This window comes from Aedes albopictus, chromosome 1, assembly GCF_035046485.1.
Source record: "Aedes albopictus strain Foshan chromosome 1, AalbF5, whole genome shotgun sequence".
NCBI lineage: Eukaryota > Metazoa > Arthropoda > Insecta > Diptera > Culicidae > Aedes > Aedes albopictus.
In genome coordinates, this window is record NC_085136.1 from 238,222,465 (window position 1) to 238,247,835 (window position 25,371).

At 39.8% G+C, this 25,371-nt stretch overlaps 1 protein-coding gene across 4 annotated transcripts in view; it reads left to right on the top strand.

Annotated features, from left to right (window-relative positions):
• LOC109425342 (Y+L amino acid transporter 2) overlaps positions 1-23,793 on the top strand; it is a 103,181-nt gene extending 79,388 nt beyond the window's left edge. For 3 of the 4 annotated variants that reach the window (XM_062846480.1, XM_062846481.1, XM_062846482.1), the window contains exons 5-9: positions 268-361; positions 441-655; positions 11,303-11,532; positions 11,986-12,238; positions 22,019-23,793. In XM_062846480.1, the coding sequence (XP_062702464.1) occupies positions 268-361; positions 441-655; positions 11,303-11,532; positions 11,986-12,238; positions 22,019-22,086 (860 nt within the window). In that variant the 3' untranslated portion in view covers positions 22,087-23,793. Of the gene's footprint in view, positions 1-267; positions 362-440; positions 656-11,302; positions 11,533-11,985; positions 12,239-12,579; positions 12,700-22,018 lie in introns of all 4 variants that reach the window. The other variant, XR_009996453.1, reaches the window with a different exon arrangement.
• Positions 23,794-25,371: the final 1,578 nt, after the last annotated feature.

Sequence of the window (25,371 nt, forward strand, 5' to 3'; positions counted from 1 at the left end):
GTCTGGATGGAACGTGTTATTTGTGCAGTTGCTCCTATGACAATGCAAATTCGTCAGCAGATATATGTATTTCTTTAATATATATCCTAGTCCACTAACAATCATAGCTGCTCAATTGGCTGGATTCAAGTTTATCATCATGATTTCTTTTCATCGTCTAACCAGCCTTTCATCTCGGCATCAATTTACTTAATTTTAGTGCGCGAACAAACATCTCTGTTGCCATGGTCTAATCCCGAGTTACACTTTTCTCTCTCTCCTTTGTAGGCAACACCGAGTACTTCACGTTCGAGAATACGAAAACCGAGGTCACATCACTGGCGCTGTCTTTCTACTCGGGTCTATTCGCCTACAACGGATGGTAAGCGCGCTGTGCCTAATTAGCCCCCTGAGACAGCACGGACGCGGACGGAAAGTAATCCTCTTTGAGTCTTTTCCAGGAACTATCTGAACTTTATCATAGAAGAACTGAAGGATCCGGTTAAGAATCTGCCGCGTGCCATCGCTATTTCTTGCACGCTGGTCACCGTCGTGTATGTTTTCACCAATGTGTCGTTCTATACTGTGCTGTCGCCGGAGGAGGTGCTTGGGTCGCAAGCCGTGGCCGTCACTTTTGCCGATCGGGTGTTTGGCGTGTTCGCCTGGACCATTCCAGGTGAGTTTTATGATTTTCTTTCGGCGTTCAATCAAGTCAATAAGTAAATGTCGTTTATCCCAGTTTTGTTCCTAAATGGGGATTTTTTTTTGATAATCATACAAATTGGTACGAAAGTTCGAACAATTTAATGATTTTTTTTCACAGGTAGGGTTCATATATATGTGAACAAAAACTAAATTGAAAAAAATCAGGGTAGCCTAATTTTCCGGAAAACTCCAGTGGAAAACAAACATTTTCCACAGACACCACCTTCTTTGAAAAATCATAACTCAAGAACGAAGCATCGTAGATACATTTTATTTTGTGAAATCAGAAGCAAATTTTCTCAGCAATCAAAAAAAAAAATACAAAATAAAAATTGTTTTCCACAAAATTTTCCGCTTTTGAGGAAAATTGGTTGGAAAAGTCGGAGAAACTACAGGGGATGGCCAAAATGTTCGCGATAAGCGACTTTTTTTTTCTCTCACAAAAATGTTCAACATACTGTAACTTTTCCTAGAGTGCATCAAAAATTCTCAAATTTTGAATCTTTGTTCACCTATTATGTGTGCATGATTGGTATAAATTTGAGCTCGATTCGTTAATCGTTCGCGAAGTTAGAAACGTTCTGGTAAAACACTATTTATAAGACAACTAATTTTTGAACTGTCATGTCTCGGAAACCAGTGAACCGAATGAAATTTTTAACGTTTATCAACAATATATTGATACTTGATACGACGCTATACAGGGGATAGATAAAATGATCGGGACAGGCAAAATTTTCACTTTTCCAAAAATGTTCAACTAACTGTAACTTTTCGAAAAGTGCATCAAATATTCTCAAATTTTTACTGTACGTCAGTGGACAAAGTGTTAGTTGTGTATCAGTGGACAAAATTTGGAAAAGATCGGGCTATTCTACACGAAGTTATAAAGATTCTAGAAATAGGTATAATTATCCGATAGCTTAATATAAACTGTTATATCTCCGGATTCAATGAACCGAATGCAATGAAATTTTGATCATTTATGACTTTTCTAATGAGCTCTGAAAACGTTTGACACAACTTTAAATAATTAACAAGAGAAAAAAATAGCGATTTTATTTATTAATATGCATCCCAATACTTTTTCTATTAATTGAAGGCTACGTTGTTACTTTTCCTTCAAAACATATTTATATGAAAGACAATTATAGGGAATTTAAATAAACTATAATTAGCATCTTGAATTTTGAAACGACGTTGAAGTTTTAGAAAATTTGGTGTTTTATTAGGAAAATAATCTAATCGTAATAATTTTCTTCCGTATTAAGAATTTTAGGTTGTGTCAAAAGTTTAAACACTTTTGACACAACCTAAAATTCTTAATATGAGTCATAAATAGTCAAAAATTCATTGCATTCGGTTCATTGAATCCGGAGATATAATAGCTCAAAGTTGGCTATCGGATAATTATGTCTTGTCCAAGAATCTTTATTACTTCGTGCAGAATAGCCCGATCTTTCCCGAATTTTGTCCACTGATACACAACTAGCTGATCAACTTACAGTGAAAATGTGAGAATATTTGATGCACGCTTCGAAAAGTTAAAGCTAGTCGAACATTTTTTGAAAAGTAAAAATGTTGCCTTTCCCGATCATTTTGTCTATCCCCTGTAAAATGTAATAGTTTCTCACGATGAATAAAGTTATACCGGTTTGACATTTTCACCCATATAGAGAAAATTAGGAAATTTACAATATCACACAAAAAATACTAAATGTGTTATTCTTTCAATCCAAATAGAAATAATCTAATACATCTTATTTTTTTGCTTTCACGGCACGATTTTTTTTATTCTTCAATCACTTAACCTAATTTACAGCTCTATTGTCCACTAGGGCACTGCGTGAGCGATTCCAATTGGAAGCTGTACAAATATTACTAAAATTCGTGACAGCCAAATGTGACCTAAAAACTAGCTTTTCGGGTGCAATCACGCTTTGGCGCGCAAAAAGTGACATCGCGTTAGCACTGATATGATAGCCAACAGCGTGATTGCCTCCAAAAAGCTAGTTTTTAGGCCACATTTGGCTTACCCGAATTTTAACATTTTTTGCTCAACTCCTACAGCATTGGTTTTTTTTTAGTTTTTATTAATGTGTATTTTAACTTAAATGCTAATTCTACACTGTACAGCATTGGTGTAAAAGAAGCAAATAACCAAAAAACATGAGAGAATATGATGCCGTTTTAAAATATCAAACATATTACGTATATTAGGGTGTTCATCAACGAAATCTATCAAAAAATCAACTTTTTAAGGTTTTTCTTATCACAAATGTGATAATTACACATGTTTTCTTAAATTTTATTGGCACACGTTGTTCGGAGAAGTTGTAGCAAACAAGTATAAATTTCAATTTCTGCCGACAGAATTAAGTTTTGACAAGTTTTAGTATAGTTATGATTTTTGGGAGTTCAAAAATAGTCGAAAAACACTAAATTGATTTGATGCACCTCTTCCGATTAGGGGTCCGTTATGAGTTGCCGTTCGCCGATGACCAAGTATCCGGGTTCATTTGAGCCATGGGCTGAGAAGAGGGTCAGTGTCAGCTGCTCTCAGGGGGAAAGAGCCGGGGCTGGGATCGAACCCATGACCATCTGCTTATGAAGCAAACGTGTAGCCACTACGCCACGGGCCCCGGCATTCTAATACATCTTATCAGAGATATCTTGAGAACAGAATCAGAAAATCTTTGGATATCAACAGTAAAATTTAATAACATTCATGTAAAAAATATACATTTTTTTTTAGGAAAGATCCAAAAAGTTTCAATCCATGACAACTTTTTTCAACGTTCAAAAAGTACATATGTTTTAATGGCATGAGAATCATGAATGTATTGTTGATAAACGTTCAAAAGTTCATTAAATTTGGTTCACTTGTTTCCGAGATATGACAGTTCAAAAATAAGATGTCTAAAAAATAGTGTTTTACGAGAACGCTCGATTGCGTATGGATAAGTTTTTCAAAGCCAGAATGCATTCCCACACTAGCTTTGAGTTACAAGTGTAGTTATTAAGCGACTTAAGTGCCGCTTGGCTGTCAGAGAAAATACATATTTTTGCAAACCTATACTTTCTCCTCAGGCATAATAACACGCATTCTAATATTGCATATATTTCCGCCTGAAATACTGTGGGCCACTGTCCTAAGTGGACAGAGATTTTTGTTCTAGGGCCATAGATTCCGGAGCCTGTCAGATTATTCATTTTCGAACCATCTGTGAAGAAATTTATAGAGCCTGTTGGAACGCTGGGTCCACCTCCTTCCCACTCCTGGCGGGAAGGAATGAGCACATCGTAAGGTATAAGTCATAATTGACTACCGTTTTCATCCAGTCACTACAAATTCCTATTGCGGGATTTATGGCAAATTCATTTAATATGCTGAGGTGACCCGTAAGGTCTCCCGACAGCAGCGTTTTTGTTCTCTTTAACCTTAGAGAACTTTTTTCCGCTTCCAGCTTTATGATTTGATCTAACCGGGGCAGGTGAAGCATTGCGTCTAGGGCCAAAGTGGGTGTACTACGAACTGCACCAGTGATCGCTATGCAAGCGGTGCGTTGGATTTTGTTGAGCTTCGCCCTTGCAGCAGCCTCATTAGTTTTAGGCCACCAGACAAGGGAAGCGTAAGTAGTCCTGGGACGAACAATGGTTTTATATATCCACATGATCATACTTGGTTTTAGGCCCCATCTTTTACCCAGGGTTTTTGAACAAACCCAAAGTGTATTGAGACCTTTCTGCACAACTGATTGGAGATGAGAGTTCCAATTCAGTTTTGCGTCGAGTATGACACCTAGATATTTTACTTCGCTTGAATAAACTAGTTGTGTATGATTCAAGAAAAGGGGTTTCAGTTGGACCTTCCTCCGTTTGGTGAAAGGGATAATGGAAGTTTTTGTAGGATTTATGCCTAGTTGTTCCTTTTCACACCAGGAAAAAGTGTAATTTATGGCAGATTGCATTCTTTCCACGATAATACTTTCGAATTTGCCTCGTACAATAATGACAACGTCATCAGCATATCCAACCACTTCGAAGCCTCTTTGACGCCAATCGTTAGTGTATATGCCCCAAAATCAGACTCGCCCTAAAAATCTCAACCAATGGTGGAACCAGTGTTTTCTCCTCTTTTTGGATCAACGCTGGGAATATTCCATCCATGCCAGGAGACTTAAATGGCTCGAAAGATCTCACAGCCCTCTCAACCCTGGCCCGAGTGAAAGCTTCCTTTGCAACCTTTATTGCGTCTTTTTTAGATCCAGAAACCCATGATTGGATCTCTTGTGGATCTGAGACAGCAATTCCAGTGTCTTGGTCGCCGATGCTCGACTCAGGAATTGAATCAGGGAAGTGGATCTTTAACAATTCGCTCAGTGTATCGCTAGGCTCTACAGTGAGCGAACCATCCGTCTTTCGGAGGCTACCCACACCATTGGAGTGGTCTTTTGAAAGAGTTTTTTGGAGTCTGGCCACTACGGGTGTATTCTCTATGCTTTCACACATTAGAATCCACGATTTCCGTTTGGCTGACCTTATTTCTTTGTTGTAGTTCGTCAGGGCCTTTCTGTATAGGCTCCAATCGCCGGTTCGCTTGGCACGATTGAATTCCCTACGCGCAGTTTTCCTAAGCTTCTCAAGAGTTTTATTCCACCATGGAACGTCTCTGCTCGAACTAATTGATTTAGTTGGACAGCTCTCTTGGTAGGCATTAAGGATTTTGTTTTTAATGGATTTGGACGCATCTTCCAATTGTGTAATGGACTTGATGTGACTTTCTATGATGTACTCTTCAGATTGTAGGATAGCTGAGTAGGATTCCCAATCAGTTTTCTTAGGATCTTTATACGTTTTTTCTATCGCTAGACCCCCTTCCCATTCGAAGATGATGTGTTTGTGGTCTGACATTGATATTTCTTCAGAAACATGCCAGTTTTTTTATTTTATCGGAGATAGACCGACTACATAGAGTCAAGTCCAAAACTTCCTGACGAATGAGGTTTTCAAACGTGGGCTTGTCACCAACATTACAAGTGTCAATGTTCTTGGAAGAGAGAAACTGTAACAGGTACTCACCTCTGGTGTTTATATTTGTACTTCCCCATACGGTGTGATGTGCATTTGCATCACACCCTATGACGAAGGGGATGTTGTGTCGGTGGCTGTAGGCTACGAGCGCAGCTATTTCTGGAGGAGGGATTTCGTCCACGTCACCTGGGAAGTATGCCGAGACCATCAAGATCTCTCTACTCCCTCTAGCGGAAGGTACCTCCATCCTGACAGCTACGATGTCCCTTTTTATGAATTCTGAAATTGGAAAGTATTTACAGTTGTTATGTAATAAAATAGCCGCTCTAGGAGAAAGCTGGCTGTCATCATATACCAACTTACATGAGTGTTGTGGAATACCTTGTTTTCATATCCGGGGAAATGTAATATGTGGCCGAATAAAACACTTCACACCCGGACATTACGATAATAAAAACATGCACATTTATTTACAGACTATGTACACAAATTACACAATATTACAATTAATCACAACATATTAAAAGTAACACCGCGGAGAGCGCGCGCGGGCCGCATCTGGCTGCTACTGCAGATGATGGCGTTCTGCTGTTGTGCTGTATGTTCGTCATCGTCGTCGTCGTCGTCGGCGGCGGCGGCCGTCGTCGTCTATCCATCGTTGTGATAGACACGAGCCGAGCCGATCATGGGGTACACGAATACTCGTTCACAACACTTGTATTCTGGATTTGAATGAGGGCCACGGTTAGATTCTCTTTGGTGAACCTCCGACAGAGCACACCCGTGGCGCTCTCAGCATGGTGGAGGTTCACTTGCAGAACTTTAGTCGCCATTTCCGGGGTTACCGCTTTTTTTCGGACGACGACTATCCGGCTTTGGATGTTGCGGATCATCAGGGTGTCGTTTGGTGTTACAGTTTGAGTTGTTTCTCTTCCCTGTAGCGACCTGGTCCGCCAGTTTCGCCTCTGTGGTCAAACTGTCGCTTTTTGCACTCCCTTTGCCCTGTTTAGATACCTTTGGTTTGGTACCACTAGAGCAGGGAGTCGCATGTAAGCTTCGAGCTTTTCCTTTAGAGGCGGACTGACTAGCCTTTATGGTGCTTTTGGGGTGAGATTTACTAACCTCGCCCGAACCGGAGGCTTCCTCAGATTTCTCTTGGGTCGGCCTTCCAGTTAGCCGAACCTTGCCCGAACAGGAGGCCTCCTCAGATTGCTCTTGGGTCGGCCTTCCAGTCGGATTGGCGGTATCGGCAGTCGGTTGATCTGTAATCTTCCTTAGTTGGATTTCACCAAATCGGTAGTTGAGGGTGTATTTGGACTTCTTCAACTTTTCCATCGACGCACCCTCTACTGTGAAGATCCATTCGACATGAATGTCTTTCAGAATGGATCGTTTCACAATACGCCAATTAGTTGTTGTGATGTCATTTTGGCTTTCTATGAGAGCCTTTATTCGGTCGTCGTCATAGCTGGAGCTTTGTGGGAAGAATGCTCGGATCATCTCTGGACGTGGAATCGCCCCTTCGTTCATTGCCATCAGCTCTGCACCTTCCCAGGGTTTCATGGATGGGGATATTCTCTTTAACCACTCAGCAGTCTCTTGATCCTTACAGATTAGAACCATGTAACCCAGGGTGGCCACTCAGAGCGGCAAATAAAATTCCCGAGTTTTTCCCGGTTTTCCCGATAGCTTTTTGAATTTTTTCCCGATTCTAAAATAGAATGATTTACAATGAAAATTGAACGTAACTTACTAAGAAAAATTTAAGAGAATTAATATTGAATATTTCCAAATCCTTGGATTTAACATAGTATTCATATGAACTTGAATAGAGAGAATATACTATGATTACGAACTTATTATTAGTGGATTTCTTAGTAATATTCCAATAATTTTCTAAAAAATGCTTGGTAAGTTTGTTTGGAAAACTAATAAGCAATAACAGAATGCCCAGAAAAAAAAAAAACATTCTGGACGAACTTCTGGTGGAATATCTGGAAAAATTACTCGTGAAAGAATTTTGGAAACGATTTCTAGGGGTATCTTCAGTGTAGTTCTTTTGATGGCCATATTCAAGATATTTTAATAGAAAACCAGTGGCGAACTTTATTGTAGCGCAAATGGCTACTGCAGAATGTCTGGCTAGTTACTTAGGCTGAAATATATTTTTTTTAGTTTTTATTAATGTGTATTTTAACTTAAATGCTAATTCTACACTCGAACATTAGGCTGAAATAGTAAATTCTAGGAGAAATTTGAAAGATCAAAGAAATTTTAGATTTTGTCTGATAATCGTAGGATTCAGTTATTTCATCAGCGATTGCAATATTAAGTTCTCAGAGATTTAATTTCTGATTACATTTTCAGATATGTCAGGAATTTCTCCAGGAATTTCTGAAAGATTAGTTTTTGAGAAAATATTTTTCCCAAAATGTAGAGGCAGATTCATTATTTGGGAATTATTTATTTCCATAAATCATACAACTATATTACCCCAGATGCTTTTGAATACTCACTGGAACTCCCGCGAAAATTTCAATTGATAGTTTAAATGAGTACACCCAACAGCTTCATGAAAAACAACAGAAATCTTTCAAACAAAATATTAGAAATACTTTTATGAACTACAACAGGCGTGCTTTGAGGAATTCCATCAGATACTAAAAACTCCTTTAAATATTCTTTCAATTATTTTTCACTAACTATTTTTTAATTGTAAGAATGTTTTCACCAGAATTACTCATCCAGTTTTTCATAATTTTTAATTTTAATTTATTGTTGGGACAATTCATTCATTCATTAAAATTTGTATCAGCATCTTGTCCAAATTTCCCAAAGACTTTTCGCTCAAATGACAAAGGCTATATCAAGTATTCTCCTAGAGATTGTACAAGGATATTTTTTTAAAAAGAAGTTATAATTTTTGTTATGTTTTATAAAACTTTTATAAGACGCTTTTCTGGAACATGTTCAGCCTGAAATGCATAAGTGACACAGGAATCTATGAATATTTGAATGTGTCTCAACCAGTCTTTCCACCAGAATGTTCTTTAGAATATCTTTGAAATTGTTCAAATTGTGATGTTGGGTAACATCACTATGATAAACTTTAGTTGTCATGGCTCGACGACAAGATATTAATTTCCAAGAATGGTTTTTACGCCAGTTCACCCATTATGTTATATAGTTCATCAGTTGTTGGTTGCATTTCCCACAGATTCACGTACTTATGCTTCTGGAGAATGTACAAATTTTAGAATTTTGGAAATTCCCGGTGGCTAGCAACAATTCCCGAGGTTTTCGCGACTTTTTCCCGGTGGTTTCGAATTCCCGAGCTTTTCCCGGTTTTCCCGGAATTCCCGACTGGGTGGCCACCCTGTGTAACCGGACTTGTAGATGAGGTTGTTGAATTTGGGTTTTATTGGCTCGTTTCGTTGTTGAACTACTCTGAGCAGGAGTGCTTCTTGTAGAAGGTCTAGCTGGGCTGTAGTGAGTTGGACGGTGGGAAAGTCTTTGGGTATTATCCCGACCTTCACGCTTTTGGCCATATCACTGTAGCTGATACCAGCTGTTTTCCTCATGGGTGGGTTTTGTTGTCCAGACACGTTTTTCTGAGGCGCGCTGTTTGTGGACTGTTGGGCGCGCTCTCTCAGATCCAGATGGTGCTTCACCCTTTTTTGTTTGGGGTCCTCTGTGGCGGATTTGTCTAGGTCGTTTCTCGAGCGTTTTGAGGAAGTGGGCTCGCTCTCCTTATTCAGGATTATGGACAAGGCCTCATTCCGGTCTTTTCCCTTCTCCCGAAGAGTTCTAAGCTGCTTCCTCTGCGAACGTGTGAGTGTGGGGAATTTCTTACTCGGAGCCCCCTTGGCTTCCGTAGAACCCTTGTTATCTTCGGATCCTTTGCTACTTGCTGAAGATTCTTGGGGGTTGATGACGATCCGTATACCATCATCTTCGTTATCTTCCATGTCCAGCAGGTTGGAGTCGGTCGATGAGGGGTGTTGTAGATCTGGATCAGCTTTGTCGAAACATGTGCTGCTCCGGGAGGTAGGCGTTGAGGGGCAGGATATTTCCATCTTCTCCTGCGAACTACTGAGTAGCTGGTCTTCGGTAAGGCCAAGCTGACTCAGAGTATTCTCCACTTCGCTCTCACACGACTGAGAGAGGCAGTCGTCACCTTGTAGGTTGTTTGTAGAATTTGTACTCATTTTTGGTCCCACGAGTAGCTAGGGAAATAAATGTCCGCTGCACCAGTGCCTTGCCGTAGTGCAGTAAGGGCTGCTTACTGGGGTGTTCGCCCTGGTGCACCCCAGGCTCCGTTCGCGGTTGAGCATGTTTAGAACCCCCTCAACCATTCAGCCCTCGGCACGGGTCGCATGACACCTTGGCATTGGGGTTTATCCATTTTTTCTTTACACGATGGCCATGAATAACAGCCATCGCAACCTTCCTCCTTTACCAGGGCTTAGGACCTGTAGCTCAAGTTCTCAATAGTTTCACGATCTTTCGGACATGCAACTACGGAGAACCATCATTGCTAGCGGAGTTACACAGGTCTTCCAGGAACATTTTTTTTTGTTATAATTTTTGTTATTTTGCCGCTTATGACATACAAGTTTATAACAGGATGTGTTATGTAAATAACATGAAAATAACTCTTTCCACTACTCAGTTATTTTTCCAAAATAACACATTTTATTATGCTGTTGCTATTCCCTTCTGCTCGGGATGTGAGTTTTTCATGGAGAGGGTAAGTGGCTCCAATGAGCGCTTGCACAGTGACGTCAGCATTATCTCTTTCTCTTGCATTCCTTCGGCGTCGGTCCATAAAGCCGTCCTTGCCCTCTGTGGTAGTTGAGCGTCATCAAGTAGGCTAAGGACAGGATTCAGGACACTTCTAGTTCAACTGTCAAGTAGTGAACACCCAACCCACCACAAATTGTGGTAGTTGAGCGTCATCAAGTAGGCTAAGGACAGGATTCAGGACACTTCTAGTTCAACTGTCAAGTAGTGAACACCCAACCCACCACACCCTAAAAAAAAAAATTTGAGGGCAATGTTTACAAATCGTATGAGAATTCGATGAGGTTAGGTTTTTGCTGCAAGCCTCTATACTGTCCTATAAAATTTATCAATATATAGAATGTTGCATATGCTTTGCACGATAGGTACTGGTACTGTGCGGCTTTAAAAGCATTGTCTCCGTTTGGAATCCCACGAAGATCGATTTCTAGCTATTTGAATTACATCAGTGTCAACCGCTATCAAACAAATATAAACATGTTAATCACTCTGGACATCATGTTGCGATTTTATCTCTTTAATGCCATGTAATGACGTCTGAATCGTGTGTCACCGCGTAAACAAATCAGCGCTCAATCCAGATCGATAAGCACTACCGCGCGCCACGTGCCGCGAACCGCGCTACCATTCGCGCTATTCATCAATATCACATCCCATTAGGGCAAACATCCATTAACAACGGGACAACAATGAATGGCGGCAGTCAAAAGCAAAACCCGTTAATCACGACTTTCCTTTCACCAGCACCACTCTTTCAATATTTCCTCCGTTTTTTTTGCAGTTTTCGTGGCCCTGTCGACCTTCGGAGCCGTAAATGGAATTCTGCTGACGTCATCGCGTCTCTTCTACGCCGGTGCCTGCGAAGGACAAATGCCGGAGATTCTGACCATGATTCAGATCCAACGCCTCACGCCAACGCCGGCCGTCCTCATTATGGCGCTACTTTCGATGGTCTACCTGACCGTGTCGGACATCTTTGCGCTGATCAACTACGTCGGATTTGCCACCTGGGTAAGGAAGGGGGCGGGGGTGACTAAACTAGAGCACTAGTAAGCTCTAAATTCAAGTTTCTCCGATTGGTTTTGACTGGAAACTCATAGATCTTCAATCATGATCCGAATGTAACAGCTGATAATTTAGGAATTTCCAATTCAGATGAATCATTTTTGTTTTTAAGTTAAAGAGCTAAAAGATATTGTTGTCCTAGATACTTTGGAGTTCAAGTTCAAGACCATCAAAGTTAGTAGTAATAAAAATTACTGTACAACTTTTACGGTAGCAGTTTGAGTAAGTTTTGAGGATCTTTAGACAAGACACACGTTGGATGCCCTACAACGTGTGTTCTTGTTGTCATAACATCTTAACTGGGGCAAACCTACTTCTTAGCTTAATAAAGATTACACTACTCTGAAGTAAGCAAAAATAATGTTCAACTGTCTACTACTTATTAATTTCTCTTTCCAGTTAAGTATCGGCGTAGCCGTCCTGTGTCTGCCATGGCTTCGATGGGCCCAACCAAACCTGAACCGCCCGATTAAGGTGAACCTGATCTTCCCGATCTTCTACCTGATCGCCACCGTGTTCGTCACGGTAGTTCCCATGATCGCGAGCCCGGTTGAAACCGGCTACGGACTGCTCATGATCCTGACCAGCATTCCCGTCTACTGCATATTCATTGCGTGGCGAAATAAGCCCAAGTGGTTCAACCATACGATGGGTAAGTATTGGTTCGACTCTGAACATAGTTTACGATGCAGATTCATGGTTCTGATTATTGTTTTCTATCGGGAGCAAACAACAGTTAGCTTATTGAATTATTTCAATCTTAATACTTATGTTTTAATTTTCCTTAGCAAAAAAAATGCTCTCATACCCACCTTGTAGTGCCAATTGGAAACTGCGCTTTTTAAAACCCACAAAATTTCTTTTCTTTTTTCGTTCCATTCCCATCGCGTCTCTCGGTTCGAATTGTGCTACCACCCACACACACCTATACACTATCTCTTTTGTTACTTTGCCACCATCCTTGCGGTTGTGTTTGTGGCTTCACGCGTGCAGGAGGATTCACTCAGAGTTTGCAAAAGTTGATGATGGTGGTGCGACCGAAGCAGAAGTAAAACGCCGCAGGAGCGGGGTTTTCTTTCGGAAAGATGAAGATTAAGTGATGAAAAACAAAAGGTTTTTATCTTCTTTTTTATTTTATGATTATTAAGCTTTTACTAATCTAGGATAAGTTTTACTTGACGAAAGCGTCAACTCAAAAATATATTTTAATTGCATGCCTTCTTGATATTTTTTTTTTCTTTTAGTTTAACAGATGTCGTATTTCTCTCATAAGAAAACATTCCTAGTTATTAAAAATTTTCTTATTAACTCAACGTGAAGATGGGCAAATGATGCGTTAAATAAGGACAAAAAAAATCCTCAGCTTAGGTGAGATTTGAACTCTGGACCCTTCTACGCTAGATGAGTGCTTCACCAACTAAGCTACTGAGGCATGAAACTGTTGGCCGACCTACGATATCTGGCCAAATTACACGATCGCAAAAGAACCACACGGAATACTTTTACGGATCACAGATTTTCTACAGATCGTTGTTTCTACAGAAACAGTTGACTAACAACTAAAAGAAAATGCATTAAGGACAAACGTCTTAAAATCCCGGTTCTACAGTGCATCCAAACTTCAGACGCACAAATCTCAAGAAGCAAGCTGCAAACAACAATGCATTTTATTATTCTGTTCTTGCTCACTTGTAATAAGCTTAAAATAAGAAGCTCAGGTGCGCTGCTTTTGTTTACGAAGAGATTTGTGCCCCCAAAATCGTGAGTAGGTGTCAAAATCGGCCATTGTGGCGGCCATATTGGGATTCTAACAAGTCTGTCCTTAAAACAACAACGCAAGCCTCGATCTGTTTTGGTTCGTCAGCGGCAGCACTGCCAGTACTTTTTAGAACAACTTATGAAGAGCGATCACTGACTAACTATTCAACAGAAACTGGCTCGGTATCTTAGTTTTACAAGAAAGTTCACATCTCATCGAAACATCTTTGGTCGCCTTACATATTCTCCTGGTTCTTCATCAACACAGTCGTTGATGAAACGACTGTGCTGTGTCATTAATTGATTCGACAACTGAATTGGTAAAGCACTCGTCTAGCGTACAAGTGTCATGAGTTCCAATCACGTGAGTTGCATTTGTTTTCACACATTATTAATCCATCTACAGGGTCTGTGCCATTTAGCATGACATCAGTTGACATAAGGTCATCTGGCATAAGGTTGTTTGGCATAACGGTCATTTGGCATAATGGACACTTGGCATAACAAAGAAGAGTGCATTTCGATTATGCCAAATGTCCATTTGCCTAATGGCCATTATGCAAAATGTCTATATACCAAATGACCTTATGACAAACGGCATTATGCTAAATGACTTTATGCCAAATATCCCGCTCCCCATTTTCACAGATGTGCGTTTAGTTTGAGAAAGTTATTAATCCTCAAGCAGTCACGTCTTTGGTGACCCTCAGCGACACCGCGACGCGACCGCGCCCGGGTTAAATATTTGCCAGGTCAACATTATTTTATTAGCCGACTCCTAAGATGAATCGAATGAATAAGCGTTTGTCGATCATCAGCGACTCACGTGCTGCTAAGTATTACATCTATGTAAAAATTTTAAATCCATGTTAAATGGGAGCAGACTGGGAGCAGATACGAATTTTAACTTCATAGCTTTTGCACTTGTGTACGAACACGTTCCAACCGACGAATACCATCTGGGTCACTGGTCGCTCAGTTCTTACTTTGACACATTCTACCGTGACGTTGTAACGTTTTAACCGTAAACCTCGAATATGTTTGCATATTCGGAATTCTTGTAAAATTTGCGATAAGTACGAGCTGTTGAATATTTAGTTTTCATTGGAAAAGTATGTTCGAAATGGGAACTAGTAGCGTGTTGTTACAACGTTGTAACGTCACGCTACTAATTCTTGTTTTGAATAAGCTTTTCAAATGAAAACTAAATGTTCAACAGACTATATTTACTGCAAAGTTTACAAGCAATCCGAATATACAAAAACATTTGAGGTTACCGATCGTATCCATGAGTTAGAGTGGAAAATCTGACCAAAAAGGCGTCAAAACGTTGTAACGTCGCGGTAGAATGTGTCCTTTATACTTCGCAGTTTTCGTTCTTCATTTTTCATTTCTTATTTCTTAGGGGTCGTCCATAACTGGCATAGCTTTTGTGGGGGGGGGGGGGTGTTGGAGGTGGGTGTTCTGATTTTGTGACGAAGTGTGACGATAGGGGGGTTGGGGTTCATGATATGCTATGTAGCTTTCTACTGAGCCTATTGAAAAAAAGGTGTTTCGTAATTAATCATGTGTATGACAATCAATTTAGCTCAAATGCTTCTCACGACCAATAGTTTGCTGCTTGCTATAGGGCACTGCCAAGTTTTTGGCATTATGGCATTATTCTAGTAGTTCCTTAAACACTTTGTACTGGAATTGCTCGAAGAATTCCTTCAACAATTTCTTAAGGAGCTTCTCTAGCAGCTTTGTAAAGAATTTCTCATGGTGTTCTTTATAGGTTTCCCTATCAGGAGAAGAATAACATTTTCACAGGAATTCCTACTGGGAATCTCAGAAAAAGCTTCTGAAAACATCCCAAAAAGATTTGGAGGAATCTCAAAAGGAATCCCTCAAGGAACTTTCAGAAGAATTTCAGAAGAAACTGCTGGAGGAATCTTGAAAGGAAATCATAGAGGAATTCCAAAAGAACTCCCGTGAGGAGTTCCTGGAGAAATTATAGATGGAACTTTTGGAGAAATCTTGAATAAACTTCTGGAAGAATTTCAGAAGGAGTTATTTGTAGAGTCTCAGAAGAAACTCCTGGTTCAATTTCCGAAGAAAACACGGAAGATATCCAGATAGAACTCCTGGTGAAATCTAAGAAAGAAAAAACCTGGATAAATCTTAGGAAATCCTCGAGGAATTCCAGAAGAATTCCTGAAGGAATCCGAAGAGAACTCCAGGAGGAATCCCAGAAGCAACTTCTGGAGGGGTTTTGAAAGAATGCCGGAGGGGTTTCCTGCAGAGATTTCGGATTGAATATCTGAGTGAATTCTCGAAGGAAACCAAGAAGGAACTCCTGGAGGAATCCCGAAAAGGACTTTTTTATGAAACCCAGATAGAAGTTCTAAAGGAATCTTAAAATATATTCCGGTTAAAATCCCTGAAGTGATATCCAAAGAAACTTCTAGTTGAACGGAGGAGAAGGACAACCTCGAAAGAACTCCCGAAGGAAACCATGGATAAACTTTTAGAAAAACCTTCAAAAAACTCCCAGAGAAATCTCAGAAGGTTTTTTTGTCTGTATTAACGAGATTTTTAGCCCTAGGCTAGTTCATCTCGGGACCCACGCTTTACTTCCCTTCCGAAGGAAGAACTCACATTTTGCGAGTTTGTCGGGAGTGGGATTCGATCCCAGGTCCTCGGCGTGATAGTCAAGTATTCTAACCATCACACCAGGTCCGCTCCACAATCTCAGAAGGAACTTTAGGCGGAACTTAAGAAGGAACTTTGAAAGGAGTTCTTGGAGGGATCTCTGAAGAAATACAAAAAGGAGGAAATCTCAAATGGAATCCCAAAAAAATATTCTTGGAGAAATCCCAGAAGGAAGTGCTGAAAGCATTAAAAAGGGAGGAATTCTCAAAAATGGGAATCCCAAAAGAAACTTCTTGAGGAATTCCAGAATGAACTCCCGAAAGAATTTTAAAAGAAACTCCTGCAGGGTTCTTCAAATGTTATGGTAAATTTTATTCAAATGAAACCAAATTGATATTCTTAAAAGATTTATTAGTAAGCAAACTAATATCTCCGATAGAGCTCCTAGGCTAAAATGATATTGCACTGTATTGGGAGCATCAACTTCCTGTTCTTCGGCAATAACCCTCTTCGTGCATTAGGGTCATTATGACCCCTAAACGTGCACTAGGTCAGCGAGGTGCGCGCAAGCTAATACACGAAGAAGGCGATCTGAACCTGGCAGTCAGCAATGTATTTTTTCTAGGCTAGTTCATCTCGAGACCCACGCTTGACTTCCCTTCCGAAGAAAGGAATCACATTTCACGAGACGGTTGGGAGTGGGATTCGATCCCAGGTCCTCGGCTTGATGATCACGTGTTTAAAGCATCACACCAGATCCGCTCCACAGTCGGCAATGTTTTCTTGCTATTGTTGTTTTTTTTTCTCATAATATTCGTTAAACATACAAGTAAAAATTGAAATCAGAACTATCAGAAAATTTTGTTGTGGGGAGGGGAGGGATGTGTTTAACAAGCTACGTCATTTATGGACGCCCTCTTGCCACTCTTTGATTGAGTCACACTCCTCACTCGTCACTTTTTAATATCATTCCTGTTTACTTTACTCTCACTGATCACTTTTTATCTCTAACTTTCCACTTCATCACACTCTTCACTTTTAACATCTCATTCCTCATATATCTCTTTCCACTTTTCGCTTCTCACTTCCTCACTACTCACTTCTCACTGTTTCGCACTTCTTACACGGACAGAAAACTTTCCACATTGAATTTGTTATTTTTTTTTGTTTAGAAAGACTTTACCCTGAAGGAGCATTCGTCTCTAAATTCTTTGAAATTATACTAGCTTGAAAAGCTTACTGGAAATTAATGGAAATTCTTTTTGATTTAACAAGCCAATGTTTTATGTCGACTCTTATTGAAATTATTGTTTATTTCATTTTGTTTCGAACTCAATTTAACTGAACGTTCCCTCAACATCTAATCTAATAAACCAGTGTTAAAACAATCATGCCGTTTTCCAATGGATATATTTTTGAAATTAAAACAAAACTCTTGTTAAAAATATGAAACTGTATTGAATATTGTAAGTGTCTAGACAGCTTACGTCAAAAGCTTGAAACTCTTGTTATTTCAATTAGCTTTCTTATAGAGGAGCAACAATATTGGATTAATGATGTTTTAATGAAACTCAACATATCCATGAAAAGATGGATTGATTATTGGTGATATTGCGAAAAAATCCACAGCTCAGGTGAGATTTGAACTCACGACCCTTATTCGCTAGACAAGTGCTTCATCCTTACCTTAACTTGCTCCGCAAATATATCCATCTCTCATGACCCTATATATGAAGAGGGACAGCAATTTATTTAGTGTTGAAACTGTTGCCTATTTTACAGGCGTCTCTTTATCATTAACTGTGATGAGGAAGAAAAATTGCAACCTGGAAGGCCATCAAACTTGTAATTTGCACTCTTTCATTTAGCACTTTTTTTTTGTTTTTATTAATGTGTAGGGTGCGGGCACCGGTTTTGGCCAGTCTAAGGGAAATCATTTTTATAAAAATAACCAATAATCCAATGAAAACTACCAATGAGTCAAATGAAAGGTTTCGATCTATACTTGATTGGAAAAATACAGAAATCAAGCTAATACTTGATTTTTGTATTAAAAGTGGCACTGGCCAAAATAGAAGCATTGCCGCAGTTTTGGCCATATTCTCAGCTTTGGTTCTATTTTGGCCAATCACGTGTATTTCTTATGGGAGTGGCCAAATTAGAAGCACCCTGGCCAAAATAGATATATGGGAGCTGATTTTTTAAGGAAAATTATTTTTTTCTTCCAGTTTTTAATCAAAACGTATGGTTTTCACAGCTGCATTCATCATATTATATTAGAATCTACTAGTAATAAATAAATTTATGCCGATTTAGATCGTAACAAGCTGAATACCGCACTATGGCCAAAACTCCGGGCTGGCCAAAACTGAAGCTTCTACCCTATTTTAACTAAAAGCAATTTCTACACTACATTTAGCACTTGTCTAGCGAATAAAGGTCGTAAATTCAAATCTCACCTGAGCTGTGGATTTTTTTTCGGAATTTCACTAATAATGTATCCATCTTTTCATGATATCTTGAGTTAGGCTGACCAGATTTGTCCCGTTTAAATACGGGACACATTCCGGAAACTCAACAAAAAGAAAATCAATGCCCAAAAACAGAACTGCATGATGTAAATAATGCTATTTCAGCTAGAAAGAACGAATAATTAAGTTAAAAACGTTAACTATGCTCCAGAGACGAGCGTTTGAAAATTTTGTTGTCCCGTTAAATACGGGACGGATGGTCAGCCTACTTGAGTTTCATTAAACCTCTTCGTGCATTAGGGTCATTATGACCCCTAAACGTGCACTAGGTCAGCGAGGTGCGCGCAAGCTAATGCACGAGGAAGGTTAAAACGTTATTATCTAACCACACGAATTGTTATACCGAAGACTTCGCCTTTAAGTCAATATTGGATTGCAAAAACAATGACTAATTCACATTGCGTCCAAAACAATGTAAAACTCTTTCTGACTTCACGTCAGATATGAGTCTTCATTGCTCATTGCTTTACATTCTCCACTGCTAAGTTTTCACTGCTCAATGCTTACTCATAATTGCTCAGTTATTCTCATTACGTCCAAAACTATGTCTGATTCTTTATTATTTTTACGTCAGATATTGTCAGATATTCTTGACTGCCCTTTTCTTACTCTTCACCGTACACTACTTACAGGGGATACACAAAATGATAGGTACAGGCTATCTTTTTCAAAAAATGTTCAAATAGCTGTAACTTTTTTAAAAGTGAATCAAAAAATCTTTTTTACTGTAAGGTGAAAAACTAGTTGTGTAACAATGGTCGAAATTTGGCAAATATTGGGCTATTCTACATGAAGGTTGAAAGATGCTAGAAAAAGTCATAATTATCCGATAGTCAACTTTGAGTAGTTATATCACCGGATTCAATGAACCAAACGCAATGGAATTTTGAGTGTTCATGACTTATATGATATGCTTTGAAAAACTTATGACATAACTTAAAATTGTTAATTCGGAAGAGAGATTTTTTGATGCACTTTTCAAAAAGTTACAGCTATTTGACCATTTTGATAATTTTGCCTGTCCCGATCATTTTGTTTATCCCCAATATTGTCAACCCCTCATTGTTTATTGGTCGTTCCTCGTTACTCACTCTTCATTACGCACTGCTTACTTACTCCTACTACTCACTCTTCTTCCCTCATTGCTCAATCTTCACGTATTCACACGTCTCACTCTTTACTATTCATTACTCATTCATCACTAATCACAGCTCATTCCTCACTATTCACTCGAAAGCCCTCACTTTTGACTTTTACCTGCCCTAAACTCGTTACTCATCAGTGGTTACTACTCACAGCTTTCTCCAACTTCTCACTCTCCGGTGAATGAGGAGTGAGCAGTGCAGAGTTTTTACTGTTCACTCTACATTCTGCACTGCTAACTTTTCACTGTTCACTCCTCACTTTTTATCATTTGGGAGACAGCAGGGAGGTACAGAAGGACCATTATTCAGCACGCTAATCCGACTATAGTCAGATCTGACTCACAGGTGAACGAAGAAGAGCTGCTGTTCAGTAAGCAGTAAGACATCGAGAATATAGAAGTGGTAGAAGGACTAACTAAACTGATTCGAATTCAAGGAAAAACGTCATGAATTCCCACGTCAACAGTGCATCAGAACTTCAAACGCACATATCTCAAGAAGCAAGCTTTAAACGACAGTGCATTTCATTATTCTGTTCTTGCTCACTTGTAATAAGCTTCAAATAAGAAGATCAGGTGCGCTGGTTTTGTTTACGAAGAGATTTGTGCGCTCAAAATCGTGAGTAGGTGCCAAAGTCGCCCATTGTGGCGGCCATTTTGGGATTCTAACAAGTCTGTCCTTAATGCAGTATAGGATTGGATTACCTGAGGACAAAAGAGGATGTAAATTCAGAAAGGCTTGGATTAAGCACAACCTGATTTGGTTCACCATTGAATGTAGAAAAAAAAACAGGTTCGATTTCAGTTTAACAGGTTATTTGGCTCTCCTGAGAACGGAGAACAACTCTGAAGAACCGAATGTCGGTTTGCGCTGAACTTGATCGATTGGTAGACCGTTGGTCACCGACCAATTTTTCAGCGCAAATCGGCTATCGGTTCTTCAGATTTGTGCTCTTAAAAATGTGAGGTGTGGCTTCGTCATATCTTCACCTTAACGGGCGCGCTCAAAAGTGACAGTCAGTTGCATCAGTGTTTCTCAATGTTTTCGCAATCGCGAGCACTACCAGCGGGTAGACATTGCAAACCTTCTATCCACATTTAGGGAGACATTAGGCGTTGTTCATAAACCACGTTGACCAAAATTTGGCAATTCCAGACATCCAGTTGGCCTAGTGGTTAAGGCTATGGATCGCCAATCCGGAGACGGCGGGTTCGATTCCCGTTCCGGTTGGGACAATTTTCTCGAATCCCTGGGCACAGTGTATCATTGTACTTGCCTCACAATGTACAAATTCATGCAATGGCAGGCAAAGAAAGCCCTTCAATTAAGTAGAAACTTCAAATAACACAAACATGGCTGCCATAATGGCCGACTTAGTCCCCTACTCACGTTTTCAAGAGCACCAATCTTGAAAATTCGTAAACAAATTCTCTCGATTTGGATCCCTGGAACGCCCTTAAACCACATGAAATGCACGGTTAGTTAAAGTGAAAAAAAAAATTCTAGTAATGCTAACATCGTAGGTTATGCCAGTGTTCAACAATTGGATCATGGATGCATAATAATAGTGTGATTAGAAAAATATTTTTTCAAATTAAATTACAATGAAAATGTGATTTTAAACAATGTTAAACTGATAATGGCATCCTTCCAGTTCTTGTAACTATGGTGTGCCTTTGATATTTCTGGTCGATTTTCCCGCAAAGCTTATTTCGTTACAGCAATTTCTTAAAATTAATCTTAAGAATTGAGCAGTTATGGTGTCATCAGCGGTACAAAATTTTCAATCATTTTTTTGACGTAAAATATGTATAATTTTGTAACTTAATTAGAGCAATATCGTGACGCACATGTATATGCATCTACATCATATGAATACGTTGGATGAAAATTACTTAAGTAAGATTTATAATAATATATTCTGAAACTGTTCAACATTTGGGTAGTGTTCAACAATTAGCGAATTACCCTATTCATTCGATTCGTCATATGATATCAAGTTAAAATAATGATCAAATCCAATTACTGACAAAGCACATGCGGATTTTTTTAGGCTTTGTCTGACTGGCGCAACGTTTCTTCTTAATTGATGTTTTATTGAAGCGGAAATATGGTACCTATATAGGTTTATTTGTTCGAACGTAAACACTCATCGCCTGAGAACTCAGCACCACAAAAATAGCACCTATGTTATTATATAGCAATGCACAATTGCACAATGGTTTGAATAGCTAGAGTGATGTTTGAACAATCAACAACTTTTAATAACTAACATTCCAACAATTTTTAGCCTAAATAGATTTCCGTCAAATCCTAATAAATCTTTTCTTTTTTCTTCTTTTCAATCTTTATTTCCCGTTCCAGTGGGCGTCACACGGTTCTTGCAGAAAATGCTCATGGTCCTTGGTAAGGCCAAACCAGCTCAGGTTTAGACAGAAGAAAAACAATGACAAACATTTAAAAGACAGAGTCAACATCGAAAGAGAGACACATCATTCACGTAGCACATTCCGAAACAAATCAATCGAAAATAATTCAACATTCCACGTCATAATCCAGTCATTCCATGTAGGAAACAGCAGTCAGAGATGTTAGGGATTAGCAGCAGGGGTGAACAAGAGGAGGGTAACTGAGAAATGTTTAACTTTTTTGAGTTTTATGGACACGTTACGGATGGAGAGGTTTATGACAAGCATACATTCTTGTTTGTGTATCAAATTTAGTTTTCCAACAAATTGTGACTGTCGATCAGTTGACCGTTTTTCGACATTCCCTCTCCGAGTTAGGTTATGGTAAGTGAACAGCAGTGTTAAGTTTTAAACAATGTTCTAGAAGGCTGTTTGTTTGAGTGTTATCATTGATTGAAACACACGCGACGTGAAGCATAGTTTTACAAGTATTTGTTTTATTTCGTCATAGCTTGTGTATAATTTTAATGTTACAATCCTACGTTCCTCATAAATTAACTGTATTTGTTAGGATTATTCGATGTAAGACAAAGCAATGCTCAAAGCAACGCTACCAACAATAAAACCGTATAAAACTATAAAACAGATTGTATCGTTTGTTCAAATTGTACTCCATTGTTTTTGTTTAAGCGAAGACTACATACACACAACAAATGGTTCAAAATTCCGACAATATATAGTCTTCGATTTAAAAAAAATCGGACATACCGTGCCAAAACTAACCGAAATAGGCTAGAGAACATATCATGCGTAAAAACGTAAAAATGAATCTCAAAAGGTATTAATTAGCACCATATCGCATCGGATATAAAACTTCCAACCCAAAACCAAACCTCTTTGGACTTTCTAGGTACATATTTGCGATTCGTTGTTTTAGGTTCTGATTCCCACAGCTCACGATTACTCTTGCGTAAGGTTGGCAGCAGTGAAGCCGTGTGCATGAATTCTAAACAGAAAACATTCAAATTATTACATGCGTAATGAATCAATTGAGCAAAGAGTTCCATCATATTATTCGGTAACTACCTATATGTATAATGAGCCAACAATAATGTTTTAAATGTGTTTTATTGAATGTCCTGCTTATAGGAAGAAATGTTGACGAAAGTTAGGAAACAAATGAGAAGGTACACTGAGCGAAATACATCACTAAGTGAGCCATTAAGAAGGGTTAAAAACTTGTTGACAATAATCTAAAGTTTAGTGTTTAGAAAAATTTTAATGTCCATACATGCATGTAATTATATACCAAGCGCATTTACCAGAACCAACAACCCATATAACGACCGCGAAATAGCATTCCACATTAAATAGCATATATAAATCATATTAACCACACTCAAAACATATTCTATGTGATCAATAGAGAGTCAAATAACCCACAATGTAAATAACACAATCATCAAAAACGGTAACTTAAATCAAGATGCAGTAACAGGTCTCTACGGAACATCCAACACAGGAAACAATGCCATTTACACGGAACCGTATATATAAAAAAACAGCAAATCGGAAAATGCTTTTGCTTGTTGGTCCGAGAAAGTTAGAAAAGAAAATTAAAAAGGTTGAAAACACAAGGAATAGCCTGCGAGGAATCTACTGGCACAGTGTATGTCGCCGACTTTAGCCATTAGAGGAGTCAATAAAATGAAATGTATTATTGCAAAAGAAGTCTATGGTGTTGTTTGGAATTTTAAGAAAATTGAGAACTTTCTGGGTCTACACATTCATTTCAATTGAGACAGAAGCTACTTTTCAACTGCGTCTCGACCTCATCCGGTCCTCCACTATGCCAATTGCGTGAGTTTCTGTCAGTTACACATCTTCCATCGACTCGTCGTGTACCACAAGGGTAATATCATCGACAAAGCCCACCAGCTTTACGTCCGGTGAAAGTTTGAGCCTTGATGAGGCATCATACGACGCGTTTCATAGCACCGGGCCCAGGATGGAGCCCTGAGGTACCTCCGTGGTGATGTTGCAGCTCCTTTCACCTTCCACGGTGTCATTGATTAGCATCCTATTCTGGAAGTAGCTTCCAGTATCTTGCATAGGCTATCCGGGACTATGTGGTGTACGGTACACTCTATGGCGGCCCAGCTGACACTGATGAGCGCATTTTTTACGTCCAGCGTAACGTCCGCGCAATAGCGGATTCCTGTTCGCTTCTTTTGAAGCGCTGTCTCGGCCGTTTCTGTTACAGAGGGCTGTAGGGAATAGCGTCCACCGTCGTTCGACCTTTTCGGAAGCCGAACTGGTTATCCAAGAGGCCAGAGTCATCAGGTTTCTCGGTATAGACTATCAGCCTCGACAGAATGATACGTTCCAACAGTTTCCCGGCGGTGTCCAGAAGGCAAATAGGTCAGTATGGCGACGGGTCGTCAGGTACCTCCCGGATTTGGGCAGTAGAACCACTATTTGCCTTTTCCACCTCTCCGGAAATTCGCCTCTGTCTAGGTATCTGCATAGCCATTCTGAACATACCAGAACCAGCCTCGATTGCCGACTTGTAGGCTACTGTCGGGATACCATCCAGACCTGGAGTCTTGTTCAACTTAAGCGACTTCACTATTGTGATGAGATCGTTGTCCGTAACCAAGGCGAACTTGCTTTGGCTGGTTTGGCCGTAGGGGACGGAGGCCCATGGTCTTGTATCGTGACGCGGGAATAACGTTTCCACGATCTTCTGCAGCATCTCGGGGGAGCGTTCAAGGGGTACTGACACGCCTTTCGCCCTTTTCGAAGCAAGCCCGCTTACGCGTCTTAATCTCTTTGTTCAGTGTCAGTTTAGTCGTCCTGTGGGCATCACTTCTCTCCATTCTACCCTTATCGGTGCGAGCTCTTTGTGTGCTCCTTCTAGTTCTCAGGCAGGATGCGCGGAGCGAATTATGGATACCACCAGTATACCGGTTTGCGTCCATTTCTTAGGAGGGATCGTCTTGGCATCGCGACCTAAGGCTTCGAATAGATAATCGTTGCTGGCTTATCGAAGCGCGAGATCAGCCATCTCCAGTGACGGCCGATGACCTTTCGGCTGTGGTCGTCTTCCTCCGTGCTCCACCAAGTAGCGAATCGCCATAAGGTCACTGTCCGTGTATCCATCGTCGGCCCTCCAGTTCGAGCTAGAATTCAGACCCGGGCTCCAGAAGGTCACAACAATGATGGACTCTGCACCGTTTCTACTGTAGGTTTTTCTGTCCCTTACATTCACGTTCAGTCTAGCCAAAGCTTCGAGAAGAGCCCAGCCTA